The sequence below is a fragment of the Phoenix dactylifera genome, chromosome 2, assembly GCF_051530095.1.
Source record: "Phoenix dactylifera cultivar Ajwa chromosome 2, Ajwa_hap1_PhDact_Kaust_v1.1, whole genome shotgun sequence".
In the NCBI taxonomy this organism is placed as follows: domain Eukaryota; kingdom Viridiplantae; phylum Streptophyta; class Magnoliopsida; order Arecales; family Arecaceae; genus Phoenix; species Phoenix dactylifera.
Window position 1 is genome coordinate 32,589,917 of NC_143191.1, and position 15,210 is coordinate 32,605,126.

The 15,210-nt window shown below is 38.7% G+C and overlaps 1 protein-coding gene across 3 annotated transcripts; it reads right to left on the reverse strand.

Annotated features, from left to right (window-relative positions):
• Positions 1 to 677: 677 nt before the first annotated feature.
• On the reverse strand, positions 678 to 14,812 carry LOC103715977 (homeobox protein knotted-1-like 2). 3 transcript variants are annotated; one of them, XM_017844923.5, is made up of 6 exons: positions 13,991 to 14,812; positions 5,979 to 6,099; positions 2,680 to 2,876; positions 2,479 to 2,610; positions 2,124 to 2,260; positions 678 to 926 (listed from the first exon to the last, which is right to left on the reverse strand). In XM_017844923.5, exons 1-6 carry the CDS (start codon positions 14,786 to 14,788, stop codon positions 794 to 796), a joined length of 1,518 nt encoding a protein of 505 aa, XP_017700412.1. In that variant the 5' UTR covers positions 14,789 to 14,812; the 3' UTR covers positions 678 to 793. The 3 variants fall into 3 exon arrangements, with proteins under 3 accessions (XP_017700412.1, XP_008802011.1, XP_008802008.1); XM_008803789.6 differs by lacking the exon at positions 678 to 926 and adding an exon at positions 1,028 to 1,533 and having other exon boundaries at positions 13,991 to 14,809; XM_008803786.5 differs by lacking the exon at positions 678 to 926 and adding an exon at positions 1,172 to 1,504 and having other exon boundaries at positions 13,991 to 14,811.
• Between the last annotated feature and the right edge of the window lie 398 nt (positions 14,813 to 15,210).

Genomic DNA, 15,210 nt, shown 5'->3' on the forward strand with positions numbered 1-15,210 from the left:
GACAGATGTGTGGGATTAGACAATAAAAAGCACCTTCTTTTTTTATTTAAACACATCATAAGTGTCCACTTGCAGGATAAAAGTTGGACTCTTGTTTTTATTTTTCGATTCATTAGTTACAATCACAACCATATATCAAAATTGTCATCATTCAAGGGACTTAAATATAACAATTTTATTGAGAGCAATGGCTAGTGCTTCACCAACCATTTCAGAAAGAGAGAAAAAGATATGAGAATATTCAGGTTAAGCAGTAGGAGAAACGCCTCCCAAGAATTTCAGAGATGCAGGGCAAGAGCGGACACATCATAATATCTCAGATTGCGGAACCTCCTCTACGTAACATAGCAAGGTATGGGAAATTCCACATCAAGATCTAACCACTGTGCTCATATCCTTACTGAAACTTCATCTATTCCTGATTCTTCATTTTGGCATCAGCGATCAACTCATTAATGTATTGCAAAGTTCAAAGCTGTTATATGTAATTGTTTCAGAAAGTTGAAGGAAAAATGATTACCGATGACCTTTCTATAAAAAAGTTCTGTTTCAAGGGAACATATCAGAGCTTTCCCATAATCCTACTCCTTTTTCATAATAATACACCACTTAACAAGCTTGAGGCTGTGAATGATATACATTGAAACAGCAGCAATAATTCGAAGCAATTCGAGTAGATGCTTACCAAAAAAAGGGGAAACATGTATCATGTAGGATAGATATCAAATGCATGCATTACTCACTCCGAATCCACCAAACTGTTGATTGCATGCTAATAAAAATGCTCTGTTCATCAATTTTGTTGCGTGCCATGTAAACCTGATTTCCCTATCACTCGAGCCTTCAGCAAGGCCAAGCCCCAAAGGTTCCTGTAAGAACTAGTGCCTTTTCGACTATTGCAGCTTCGCAAGCAGACAGCATGCTTGCTTTGATTTTAAGCATAGAATAAGTCAGTGACAACAACTTTCACATATGAACACATATAACAAAATACATACATGTATATTTTAGTCTACTCCACTACACATTATAAAATCACTATTATCATGATAATTAATGCTAACGGTGTATCGTAACAATTTATTGCACTGTACACCCACACCTCTGTCTTTTTATTCAAATACATGAATAGGGGTAAAATAAAACTTGGTCCAACAACACTTGGGTAACGAAAAGGTTGAAGACAATCTTTGCACATTATAATCTTAAAAATCTGATAGTTCAATTGCACTACTACCGCTACCGCGCACATTAGTATATCTGACACACTTGTGGAAGCTGCTGCAAGGTTCAAATCAAGCATTTCTATAACTATCTCCTATTGTCTTACGTGCTAACATTAGGTTTATTTATAAATAATTTATGGGTCTTTATATGACGATCCCCGCAGATTCCTGTGCATCCCTTGATTTAGGTTTGTCATGCATAGATATTTGTCAAATTGTCCACTGTGACAGTGAGCAATGCTTGCAATCGAACATCGCTTCTAACCTCAGCTTGCCGTCTACATGAAGCGCCCAGCATTGTTGTCACCTGCATTACTTCTCTTCAAATTTAAATAGGCAGAAAGTAAAATTAGGGCTAGAAATGGGCCGGGCTGGGTCAGGCTATACCCCTATCCAAATCCTGCCCAAATATTCTTTTGGGCTTCAGACCAAGTTTAGGCCCGAAAATTTTTGGATAATCCCGAACCCGATTGGGTCGGCCCGAATTATCCATTTGGGCCAAAAATAGGTTCGGCCTGAATCCAATTGAAGTTTAATATTTCATAATATTACTTCACAAGAAAATAAGTTAGTTAAAAATTAGGCTCTCTCCTATAATGCAAGACATGATCCATTATTCTTAGCTAAACCCAGTTTAATTTGTCCTTTACTTCCTTATTATTCTCTCTAAATAACAACATATAAAAAAAATTGATTCAGGCTTTGTTTTGGGCCTTGTTTGGGCTCAGGCCGGGTCAGAGCCAGGCCAGTGACATACCCAAGCCCGTCCTGAAAAACATATGGGCTCTATATTTAAGCCCAAACCCAGTTCTAACTCTTTCAGGCCTAGATCAAGTCTATTTCCGGCCCTAAGTAAAATTAACCTTTTTAAGGTAAGGAAGTTTGCTATTACCGCACCTTTTGCGCTTACTCTTCAGAGTACTGGATGAAGATGGATTGTTGTGCCAGTTCCTTTTCCTTTGGTTGATGAACCAGTTATTGATCTGCTTTAGTTGTAGTCCTGTTTCCTGCACTAACCGTGCCTTGTCGTCCTCCTGGAAGCATGCAAAGCATATAAGAGATTTTTCGAAGCAGTGATGGACCACAAAACCAGTACGATGCCAAAGAAGGGGGAAAAATATGATTCATAAAATTAAAACAAATATAGAAGGATCAAAGGAAAATAGATTACAGCAAATAAGCTAGAGGAAGATCTTCCTAGTCTGTAATTAGATTGGAGTGACAAGGGCTAACAATTGATCTCTTCACTTACTGTTGGGTATGGCCACTTAGAATGAGACTGCCACCAAGCCTTTAGAGTAGAAGTGGTATCCCCTGGGAGTTTTCCAGCTCTTCGCTTGCGTAGAATCTCCTCCCTTATGTCTACAATTTTTTCTTTGTACCCCTACAAATTTATAAACTTCCATCAACAATCTATCCTTGAATGCAACCCTATAAAATGTTACTTTTTTACCTGTCTCAGTTCGTGCTTCAGCTCTTGCCTTACACGATCCATCAAGGACCGTTCAGTCTCTGTTGGAATAAGGGGACCAAATCCCATGCTATCAATTCCATCCCCCAAGCTTCCATCAAACAAGTTCGTGTCACTGTCTGCCTGGTCTTCATCATCATCAGACATAGTAGCACCTGTGCCTTCGCCAGGAGAGACACCTGCCATACCAACACATTTTAAAATAATCAATGCTCTTCAGTATTCCACACCATAACAGTAGGTAGACGAGTCGTAAAAATGCACAACTAGTAAATCCATCATGAATTTGTAAAAGACAACACCATTGGTTACATAGTATGCCCATGTAGCATATCTTGGTCTAAGATCAAAACAAATTTGGGCAGTCTATCACATTTGCTCCTAACAGAAATAGAGGAAAGAGATTATTTGATGCAAGACTGCAGAAAACATCTAAATCAGAAAGAAATGGCATAGAAACAGGCTGTCCCAAAATGGTGCATAATGCTACAACCAAAATTCGCCGTACCGGCCCGAACCGGACAATATAGAGCATATCGTTCCGTACCATTTCGGGTGTCGAGGTACCGATATCCGGTGCACTCGGTACGCCAACAAAATCTCATACCAATCGTACCGACACTGTGCTAGTATGGCACCGGTACAGGGGTACCAGTATAGGGCCCGGTACTGAAACGGCAAACCTTGGCCACAACCTTCTTTGATCATGACACGTGCTGGAGATGACATAAACATATCAGGCTTTTATGGGAGATTTGGCAGTATAATCTTCATAAAGTTGCTTATTGAAGATGATGAACAAAATCTGGCTTTTATAGGAGAATTGCAGAACAAGAAAATATTTGAATTTGTTTTATCTAGTCAATCATATAAAAACATTGAAAGTATGCCAGGTGGGATATGATGGGGAAGTAATATTTATGCAGTCTAGAATGAAATGCATCATTATTCTACTAATGCAAAATAAACAAACTACTCCAGAGATTTAATTTCACAGATGACATTTAATTATTTGTTGCTAGCCAGCTTCAAGGATTGAGGTTTCCATCTTTTTGTTCCACTTTACCAGTTATATCTCCTTGGTACATGCTGGCTGTTTCAAGCTCTCGTTGACTTGAACAACCTTCCTTTCTAGTTTATAATTTCAATATCTCATCTCTTCTTCATAAAACTTGATGTAACTAAAATGCAATTGCAGAAGTAGGTTGAAAGTCTCATAAGTCTTATGAGCGACATGGAATTCAATATTTGCTAATAAATAATGCACTTAACATGTGTGTTTTATAATACACATGCAGGGTCGAGGAATTCCTTCTAATTATTAGGCTCGTGTTGCTCAAAAATAAAATAATAATAATGAAATATGACATTATGTGGGATAATGATAGAAGTATAACTTGTCAGAGATGAATAAATTAAAGATAACAACACCCAAATTTGCCATTACATATCATGTATTGCTGATTTTCACTCAAGAATATGTGGAATGCTAAGAAGAAACCTTCTCAAATGATGTTTTGGAGAAATTTAGAGCATCGATAATGTTCTGGATGCAATTTTGAGGAAGTATAACAAGAAACAACCAATAATGATGGCAAGGCAACATACATAAAAGAAGATAGATTAGATAAGGAAATATAGAATGAGCTCTCCATCACATGCTATTGAAGTCAGAAGGAAAATACTCTCAGGTATCCGTAAGTCCATATTTGTTGTAAATATGTCGGACAAAGAAGAAGATGCAGGTATCTGATATAAGCTAAAGAGAGAAGAAAATGAAAGGTTGGACAGAAAACCAACCTTTGGGATGAACTTGATGCCTATGTTGCAGCAAAAAGAAACCTTCTGATAATGAACATAGTAGATATGGTATGTGCAAGGACTATCAAATGGAACATTAGCTAATAGAAGATCTCGGAATTAAGTTGAAGAGTTGGTGAAGATGATAGGACCGCTAAGAAGTCTGAGTAAGAACTTTTGCGTAGCTTGTAGCTGGCAAGGTTCTATCGATCTATAAATGACAACTAAAGAAGGCTGTGCAGATTAAGGTACGGATGGAACTATCTATATGCGGCTAGTATGCAAGCAAACACAGAAGATTAAGAAACAGAATCAGTGATCATCTACACAAGCATTTTGAGTATGATGACACTTTCGGCTAGTAATATGGAGAAGAGGGGAAAAAAGATTGTTCGCAGTGTTTAACTGCTGTTAAATAATCCCTTGGCTCTCTTTAAGTTATTATTTATGAAGTCAGAGACTAAGAATTAAAGAAGTAATTTGAAAATTAAGGAAGATCAACAAATTATATATAAATGATGGATGGGTTAAAAAGGTAACTAGTAAGACTAGAAATAAAACTCAGTAAAGTATGACACCTAGACCTATTTTTTATGACTTGGTATAAGTTTTGTGAAATTCTTTTTGTCTTGAAACTTTAGACCACTAGCGGATTGCAAATCATAAAAGACCTTGAAGGTACATTAGTAATTGTTCTGCAGTTAGTCCTAGGTATGTCAGCGCATCTTTGGAATTGTAAGTTATCTAGACAATACCAGCTACATATATATTTAAATTAATTATCACATAGTTAGGTACAAAAAAAATCTCTGTTTTAGTGTCATATATCTAAACATGTTTTCAATCGATTTAGTAGTTATTTTCAACTACATATTTGAGCTACTCATACAGAACCTTCAGTTTCATGTGCTTTAAATGTGACATTAAAATGTGACATTAACAAAACATTGGATCTAAAAAGCAAAATATGACTCAGGTGAGCTACTATTCAATAATGACAGCCAAGATGAACTTCTTGTACTGGATCCACAGAGCCACTCTGAATTTTACCATAAAAAAGAAAATTAACATAGCAGTGCAAATAATAATTCTTCCTCAACATAGAATAATTTTTCAAGGATTTATGATTGGACACACACCAGCATGCACATACAATATGTGCCATTTTTGCCGGATATGGGCATGAAAAAATGGTCCATACTGCTGTACCATGCATGCTGATTCATGTCTACGGGCATTGACTAGCACAAAGCAATACCAAAGCATATATATTGAAATAAACCCCCGAACACATGATCGATACAGCATGATATGCAAAATATTGCATGGTAGTGAACCATATCAACCCCTTATCAGCATATGTACGGAATGTGATCCTTGAATCCTTATTATTTTTTAGATTATTCCTTTTTTCACTTCTATAACACGAGTGTTGTGTTTATTGAGCTTAATCCTATTCACAAATAAAACATGAAAGTCACCTGTGAGGCTTTGTAGAGACTGTTCAAGCTCCCAGCAAGCCATTACTGCTTCCATTGCATGAACACGCACATGCTGCTGTAGTTGTTCTTTGAAGGAACAGAGTAGCAACACATAATGTGTCTAACCAAAAGCAATATCAATAATTAGCATGTCAATAAATGATCCAAACAACAGATTTGAAAGAAGATTCGCTAGAAAGTATCATGATTCTTAATTAATATTGTATTAGAGAATACTGTATTGAGTTTCAGCATATTCCCCTTTAGATTCTATTTGTCAACTTTCCAAACAAGAATGTGGTTGATCTTTTCTGAAATAACATTCTCTATTTAGAAAAAATGGAAATCCATCCAGTCAACAAATGTCTTATTTTTTCCTTCTTGAGAAAGTAAATTTGGTGGTATACTAGCTCTCTCTCACCAGCCTTTTTTTTATATTTTGATTGCTTGATTCACTCATCTCTCCAGTCATGAACCAATTAACCTATTCTAAATTGATTAAAATTTCAAGTGAAAATTTTAGGTTGATGGAAATATTAAATTTAGAATCTTCCATTTCCATCTAGTAATATTTCCACTTTAAGTCTTTCCCGCATGGTAATCCAATTAATATATTGATTTCTTTATAAGTAATAATTCGTATAAATGTAATTTAAAATTGTATTTTTCTTTTTGCCCTAAAATGAGCATTGAACATGCTTGGTTGCTGGTTTCTATAAGAACTAAGCACAAGTTCAATGGAGTGATATAAATATAGAGAGATTTTTTTCAACATTATTTTCCCATCATTATATTTGTTTCACCATCACACAATTCATTAAGACATTAACCTTGGACAAATGTCATAACAAACTTCATCTGTAGTTACATCACCAATATATTTGAAGCCCATGACACAAGCCTATGCCAGGTAAAAAATCTAAAGAAAAATGTGCATATTATAGACATATAAGCAAGTTCTACGTTTCATTATAAATTTCACTGGCAATTCAACTCAACTTTGTCCCTTAAGATGTATGATGCTTATGCATATCTTCCATGGCTCCTTGCAGTCGCATATTTTAGTGTCATTATCAAAATTCTTGTCATCCAAAAATTTTCACAAAACCCCTTCATTGTGAAACCTCCCAACAAGTTCTTGCTGGAAAGATCATGATCTGCCTTCATCACCAACTACTGTTTAGTTGAGTTTCATGGTTAAATTTCATTGATGCGAATCCTCCTCAATACTCATCATCATATATAACAGAAATATATCCTCTGTTTTTGCTCCAATTATAGTCAAAGCAAGGTACGCGAAACCGACCGAACTGACATACCGGTGGAGACCGGTACCGGTTTGGTCTTAGTTCGGTAACCGGTACCGAACCAGTTCAGGAAAAGAAAAAAAAAAGAAAAAAACCGCGTGGACACGCGAGCCCATGTGCTGCCCCGCGTGGGCTTTTAATGCGACAGAGGCCTCTCTCTCTCTCTCTCTCTCTTTCTTTTCTTTTTTTTTTCCCCTTCTCCTCCTCTTCTTTCTGAGCTCCTCCTCTCCTCTTCCCCTCTCTCCTCCTCTCTTCTCCTCTCTTCCCCCTTCTCCCGTGAGCAAGGGAGGTCTTCTTCCCTGCGAGGTGCTCGGGAGGAAGAAAGAGGCTTGGTAGCGCAAGAGAGGTCTTCTTTCCCTCTCTCCTTCTCTCTTCTCCTCTCTTCCCCCTTCTTTCCTGCGAGTACCGGTGCGAACCAGTGTAGTTCGCACCAGTACAAGCTCGGTACCGGTGCGAACCACACCGGTTCATATCGGTACAGACAAAAAACCGTTCGGTTCCAACCTCTTGGGGTTGAAACCAAATTCCATGGTTGTACCATACCGGTGGAGGCCAGTACTGGTACGGTACAGACTAAACCGGTCGGTTCCGACCGGTTCAGCAGACCTTGAGTCAAAGAATACCTATACCAATCAGTTTATTTGAATTCTCCGTAAAGATGATATTCTTTATGCTAGATCCACTAAAAATCCGATGCTATGTGAATTTCAAAATGTAAGGACTTGTGCTGGCGTATATTTAGTCCCACGTCGGCTATGCACTAGATAAATCTTGAGTACTTATACAAGGCAAAGAAACTCAAATAATACCTTCCAGCTAGCCTTTTTGGGTAAGGCCTGAGTCATTACAAATGTTATCAGAGCGGACCCGACCCATAGCCCATGTGGACTGGGTGAGATCTTAGGTCGTTACAAATGGCATCAGAATGGACCCAACCCATAGCCCATATGAACTAGGAGATATTGTAGCATAGGCTCATTGGAGCTAACCATGGGCCAATCATGGTGGTTATGATTAAATTTGAATGGATTTAGATCTATATCTTGGCAAGGACACTAGCTTAAAGAAAGGGAGTATGTGAGGATCCGTGTGAGCGTGTGGTAAGTCCCACGTCGGCTATGCATTGGGTAGATTTGGATACTTATATATAGTCAAGAAATCTAAATAATACCTTCTAGCTAGCCTTTTGGGATAAGGTCCTAGGTTGTTACACAAATGAAAGAGAATAGGATGTCCACTAATCTTGGTCAGTCATCTTTAGATCATGGTATATATGTATATTTATATTAACAAATGAGCTAGCAATTCCAATGGACATCTACGAACAAAATATTGGAATATATGTAAATTTCTAATCTAGGGGCATCATCAAATCTTCAACAATCCTGCGAGGATTAGCTAAATTGCAAGAATAGACACATCAGAGATAAACTTCACCACTATAAATAGCACAATCGTGCACTCACTATTGTTGACCCGTACCAAAAGTTAATATACAACCCAATAGCAATGGACAAGCAACGTTTGAGAAACAAGGTACAAAAAATAGTTTAAAAATCTATTATACATTTGGCATCTAAGATAGCCATTATCTTTTATTTGAAGTTGTTGGAAACATGCAGCTTATCATATTCTGCAAGGTTTTAAATACCATTATACGACCCCAGATTGTTTTTCCATTGAAACACTATGGCCTCAGTATGGTACCAATACTGATGGTACATACAAAAACTGTCAACTTTTAAAAAATTGAAAAACCATAAAAATCGACTAGAGTAGTCGGTATGATACCGCCGGTACATATTAGTATTGTTATTTCGGTATCCAGGCACCTATATCAGCATCGGTTTCATGCAAGAATGGGATGATACCAATTATACCATCTGTTTCAGCAATTTTTTAAACCATGGTATTTTGCATATTAAATACTTGGCCTTTCTACTAAACATGTGCATTAAGTCAAACATTTACCCTCTTGTATGTATTATTGCCTCAATATCCTTGGTATGCCTTAACGTGCAGGGAAGAAACGTTAAGACCTAACACCTTCTCATCAATTGGCTGGAAAGAAGAAATCACTAAGGAATATTATTATATACCTCTTTAGGCATTTTGCATGTGGAATACATTATATAGCCATTTGGCTTATATTGTATGTTTAGTAAATGAAACAATTTATAAGATAGCTTAAGTAACAAACCTGTCAATAAAATAACCATAATGCCCATGGTATATTAACTAAAACCTCTTGATTTGTGTATCATTTAATATGATACTATTTAGAAACACCTTGTTTTTATTGGGGAATTCTAATCAATAACACCTGACTACAAATTTAATGGCATATTTAACTAAACCGCTCCACTTATGCATTATTTGGTTGTGAAATATATAGAAGTAGTTTGTCATAGGGAATTCTAGTAAAGTCACAGGAGAAACCATTGATGATTTAGGGAAAAGATGAATTTACCCCATTCAAAAGAAGTCAATCCTAATTCAACTTACATCAGAATGCTTTGATTGATTAATGATTGAACAAGCACATCTATTTTTTTAAGCGTAACTCAAACACCAAAAAAAACAGATTTGCTTCAGTTCTCAATTAGCCATTCAAAACCTCTTTGCTTTAATTCATAATAGCAACGAAATTTTCCAACATTTTATGTTGATTGAACCAATTGATTCAATGCTATTTTGGAGCTTAAGCTACCAAATTATTGATGTGCCATGCAATCCTAATCCATTTAAGAGATTGGAGAACTTCTATAGTTTGCCAACAAACTTCTATGGTCTATCACTATTTTTTGATGCACTTGTCTATATGTTGATTCCTTTTCCTTTGCATTCTAAAAAGAAGTATGTTAAGAAATATTCTCTAGCCCAGATTGAAGCCTCGAAGTCTTGACAATCATCACTAATCCTTTTGTTTTTGAAATGATGCACCTAAAAGCACACTCACATCGAGATGCAATAAAAATAAAATTGTTGACAAATAAATACCATGCACAAGATCACTCACTAAAATCATATAAATTGCAAAAGGTAAAGATAGAAAATAGACATCAAACTCGAGGTCTAGAATAATCCTTTTTTACCTACTACCAACCCCACCCCCACCCCCCCACCCCGGCGTAGGCCCTACCCTCTCTACAAACTTTTTGACACGCTTATAGTCCCATCTCTCTCATAATCCTTCATCACATGCCAAGCGCATGTTTGTACACTCTTTTCCAAGTCAAGAAGTAATAGGATTTCCTTGTTACTCAAGTAAGCACTAACAAGAACTTTTCTCACAAGTAGCTAAATAATGATCAAACAAAATAGGAATGTGGTCCTTAGGCTTCCACTCAATCTTAAAATACAATCATTTATCACTTACAGAATTCATCAAAATTAATCTTAGTCCATCAAAAACTTTACCGAGATTCGTTAAATCTGTCCTCCATGCATTTCCTATAAAGTAATATCAAATAAGTAAATTTTCATCAACCTATAATATTTATCAATTTACTCAAATGAACTTCAATGTGATTTTAGAGGCTAACATTTTTGCAAGATTTACTACCTTGGTCCCTTGCTCGAGTCTATCCCAATGCCTACAGCTATTCCAAATTCAGGTGAGCCCTAACCATACTAAAAAATGTTGATTGTATACAATAAGTAAATGTGTCAAACAAAGCCAACCCCATAATGTGTTTATTATGGATGCTAACAGCCCAATATGATTTGATGAGTTACTAGGGCAGGGACATTTTGGGTTGGGTTTGGGCAATGAAATGGAGCCCAAAAGGTAAAAAACACATCTATATTTTACTAGCCATCTTTAGCTCAACCCAACAAGAATAGCTGGCCCTTATTGTATCTATATAAAATCATAATAAAGTCTTATCGTGAGAAACATTATTAGGTTCAAGTGATATGAGATTTAGGGTTTAAAAAACAAAAGGGAAAAAGTGTGATATGCTGCATTAAATATATAAGTTGTAGAAACTAGGTTAGACTTGGGTCACATTAGGATTGTTGGATCAGTTTTGAGCTTGGATCTTTAAGCCCAACTTAAATCAGGTACATGCTTTACAAGTTGGCTGATGTGAACACCATGTCGACCAATTCAAATCCCTGAGATCAGTAAAGCTCAAAATTGTTGTTCAACAATCGCAAAATTCTTCAGGAATATCATGTTGGTGTTGAAGGATTTTAAGTTGGTTGTTAGGGAGTCTAAAAGTCCTTGTAAGCTTCGTTCTATGTTTTGTTATGAACCAGAATTAAGAGACCGACCCCATATAGTACAGCACCTTCAGATTCCTTCCTCCATTATAATCTTGTATTGTTAATATTTACTCCCTTCCCTCCAGCCATAGGAAACTTGTTTATCCTTTCATTGGATTGTTCATTTGGTAAGAAGTATGCTATGCAGGACAAGGGGACAATTAAGCACAATTTCTATAGCACAACTTGAGGAGTTATGATCACTGGCGATGCAATGGGCACCTTGACTGCAGAAAAGCAATCAGGGCAAGATGATGTGTAGAACAATTAGATCATGCAGCAAGTAAAAAGACATATAAGCTCATAACAGGCAAATATCATGGTGTGTGGCTACACTTTTGCCATGACAGTAGCAATTATCATTTGACTATTGGTTCAAAAAATGAGGGAGTGGGCCAAACCGTGCAATATACCATAACTGAATTGATCGAGCAATATCTGTCTTACTTAGCATCATAAATGCCTTTAGTTTGAGAGGAATATGGGATAAAGTGTGCTAAGTTAATGTAAAACAAGCTGACAATATGGACAAATTCCAGAATTTTTGCACAGAAAATGGAAAGAACACATGTGATGGTAGCGCACAGAATCTCTATCATCAGTCATAAACTTGAAATTCTACATCATGGAAAAGCAACTGGCCAAGTACAAAAAGAAGTGTCTAAAAGTGCATTACATTGCATATGCCAGACCTGAATGACAGACCTCTTTGTCTATGAGATATTTGTGTTGGAAGATCTTTTACAAGGATGTTCAGGGATGAAGGTCTTAAGAATAGTATTGGCATTGTGATCATTATTAGATGCACCAATGGCATCGATGTAAAGCAATACAACAGTAGGAGAACCCTTAAGGTACAAGAGAATAGGGGACAGTCAGCAACGGCTGCACAACATCATGCTTGCAAATAATCAAGGAAAGTTGGAGTAGCATGATGAATACAATTTACAGCTGAAGTCCATACACTTTTCATTAACAAGAATAAAAATATAGTATAGTCAATTCTTATGATCCTGAACTTACACAACTTTATAGCTACATTCGACTGTCATTTCTTGGTCTTCATGTTTGGGATTTCCTGCCTAGCATACATACACTCAATAGATAATACCTGATATCATAAGCTAATTGATATCCTGCCTAATACAGCAGGGCACAAAACTCTTTCCTAGTTGAAAGAATGTATTGTATCGAAGGTAAAGAGGGATGAAAAAAATTAAAGAGAAAGGTCTTTAATGACAAATTTAGACCAGCCACGATGGTGTAGAAGGAACATTGTTGATCTATTTTTCACAAGTAAAAGATTTGTTCAAAGCAGGATTCAAGGACACATCACAAAATGATACAGGGTGTAGATTGTTAAATATGTCGACATCGGTTAATATCAAAATTTATAGCATTCATTTCGGCTGTCTCTTCAGAATGGTTCATCTGAAGAATGATGCGTTCAATTTATATGTTTCTTAGCATACTTCTCTATAATGTAGACAAGCACATATACATATATCCATATACATATATAGATACATACATAAATGAAAAGGAATGTCAATCAGAGGACCAATCGCCAAAACCAACCTTCAGCTGTAAATCTTGCTATTGTGATGAAAGTGAAGCGAGCTGTTTTTGGTAATTGTGCTCTCATTTTCAACACCCAAACCCCTTAGCATTCTGTATTTGCTCATGAGTTAAAATCCATCTGTTTTAAAATCGTTTTCCTTGATATATGGTAAGATTAAGAGTTAACCAGAAATAACTCTGACATGACGCTCTAATATTTACCCCAAAGCCATGCTTTCTCCAGCCAGACATTAGTGCTATGTTGAATGCACTACTAAGATTGGACTACAGTATGTGGTTCCACATGATTCATGGGCAGTCAATAAGAATCATAGGGTGGATAGGTACATAGATACGCAGAAGATGAGAAGAATGAGGCAGGGAAAGTTGGCATAGCTGAAAGCATCAAGCAAACTTAGAAGACTAAAAAGAAGAGTCAAATCTCATACAGGAGCTGATCAAATGTTTACCTTAAGCAAGAATATCCAAAATATATGACCAACGAAAAACTCTTCTAAACAGATAGCTCCAAAATCGGCATTCCTAATCTTACGTTGTGATAAGATCCAATGGAAAAAAGAGAGAGAGAGAGAGAGAGAGAGAGAGAAACGTAAGAGAAACAAGAGCTTTCTTCTTTGTTCTTCTTCATTAAATGCTTCTGACAACTAAGACCAGAGCTTCTAACTGTTCTCGATTCCAAATCTCTTCTTCAAGAGGAAAACAACAAAATAACCATTTTCAAAGAGTTGACAAACCGAAAGCATTAAATTTCTTGAGGGAGACAACAAGAAAGAGAGACGGATTGAGAAAGAAACGAAGGAAGATGGATTAGAAAGCAGAGAAGAAGCGAAGAAAAGAAAAGAGAAAAGAAATTACCATGAACTGATCGAGCTCCTTGTCGTCTCCGAGCATCTGGTTGCCGTGTCCGAGCACCGAGTACTTGGCCACCACGTGCTGAGATTGGGCCAGCTGAGCGTCGATCCGCGGGAGCTGGTCCACCGGCGTCGCGATCCGGAGGCACGCCACGTGCGCCGACAGCAGCTGCTCGTACAAAGGATGCGCCAGTATCTCCGCCTTGTACCTCGCGTTCTGCCACGAACCCTCTCCCACATGCTCCCCAGCCCCGCCGCCACCGGCGGCCGCCGCGGCTACCCCCTGCCCGGCCGCCTCCCCTTCCCCCAACTCCGCTCCGCGGTGGCCGTGGGCCTGCTGGCCACTCCCCCCGGCGTCGGCGGAGATCGCCACGGCGATCATGGAGTCGCTGGACACGGGCACCTCGTCGTCGCTCCCGCTCCGCTGCAGGATCGCCGGCCGCGGCAGCCACTGCCCCCCGCCGCCGCCGGGGGTGGTGGCTCCGCCCGCCGGCGACGCCGATGAATCGGAGGTGGTCTGGAGGTGGAGGAAGCTCCCGTCCACGTACTGGTGCCCCTGCTGCCGGAGAATTGCGCTGTTGAGCCACGTCGGCCCCCTTCCACCGCCTCCGCCGGCGAGCGGCGGCTTCCCGGCGGCCTCGGCCATGAGGCGGTCCTTAGCGGCGGGGGAGGCGTCGGAGGAGGAGGAGAGCTGGCCTCCAAGCTGGTCCATGGTTCCAAGCACCGCCGTGCCATCCCCCAAGCGCTGCTCCGCGTACTGCGGCAGCCCCATCTCGTGCGACAGGTGGTTGTGGAACGCCATCCCCTCACCCGCCCACCCTCATACACCGCCCGGTGCCGCGACTCCCGTTAACCCACCCCCCACCCCTCTGCTCCCTCTTCCTGGCGATAGAGGGAAAGAACGCGAGTGAGAAGACGTCGAAAACTCGAAAGCCACGACGAGTCGACGACGATAACGAGAGGTCGCTATAACAGCTACAAGACCAAGGACGACGGGAGGACTATTCGCTGCAGTTGCTTGCTGCTGCCACCCATTTGTTTATCTCAATTAAAAGAAAATTCGCTTTTTTTTATAATTTATAAATAATTCATTGGAATTTTATCGGATGATTAAAAAGAATGCTTACGATATCGCAGATTGGGTGCAGCCCCGATTTTTTTTTTTTTTTTAACATCGGCGACTCGTACCCAATGAACGTGGGTGCAGCTTATAAGCCCAAAAAG

Coding starts and splice junctions, on each gene's coding strand:
- LOC103715977 (XM_017844923.5), bottom strand. CDS start 14,788: ATGGCGTTCCACAACCACCTGTCGCACGAGATGGGGCTGCCGCAGTAC. Junction 2,877..5,978: donor GTCTCTACAAAGCCTCACAG/GTGACTTTCATG, acceptor TTGGTATGGCAG/GTGTCTCTCCTGGCGAAGGC. Junction 2,611..2,679: donor TGAAGCACGAACTGAGACAG/GTAAAAAAGTAA, acceptor ATAAATTTGTAG/GGGTACAAAGAAAAAATTGT.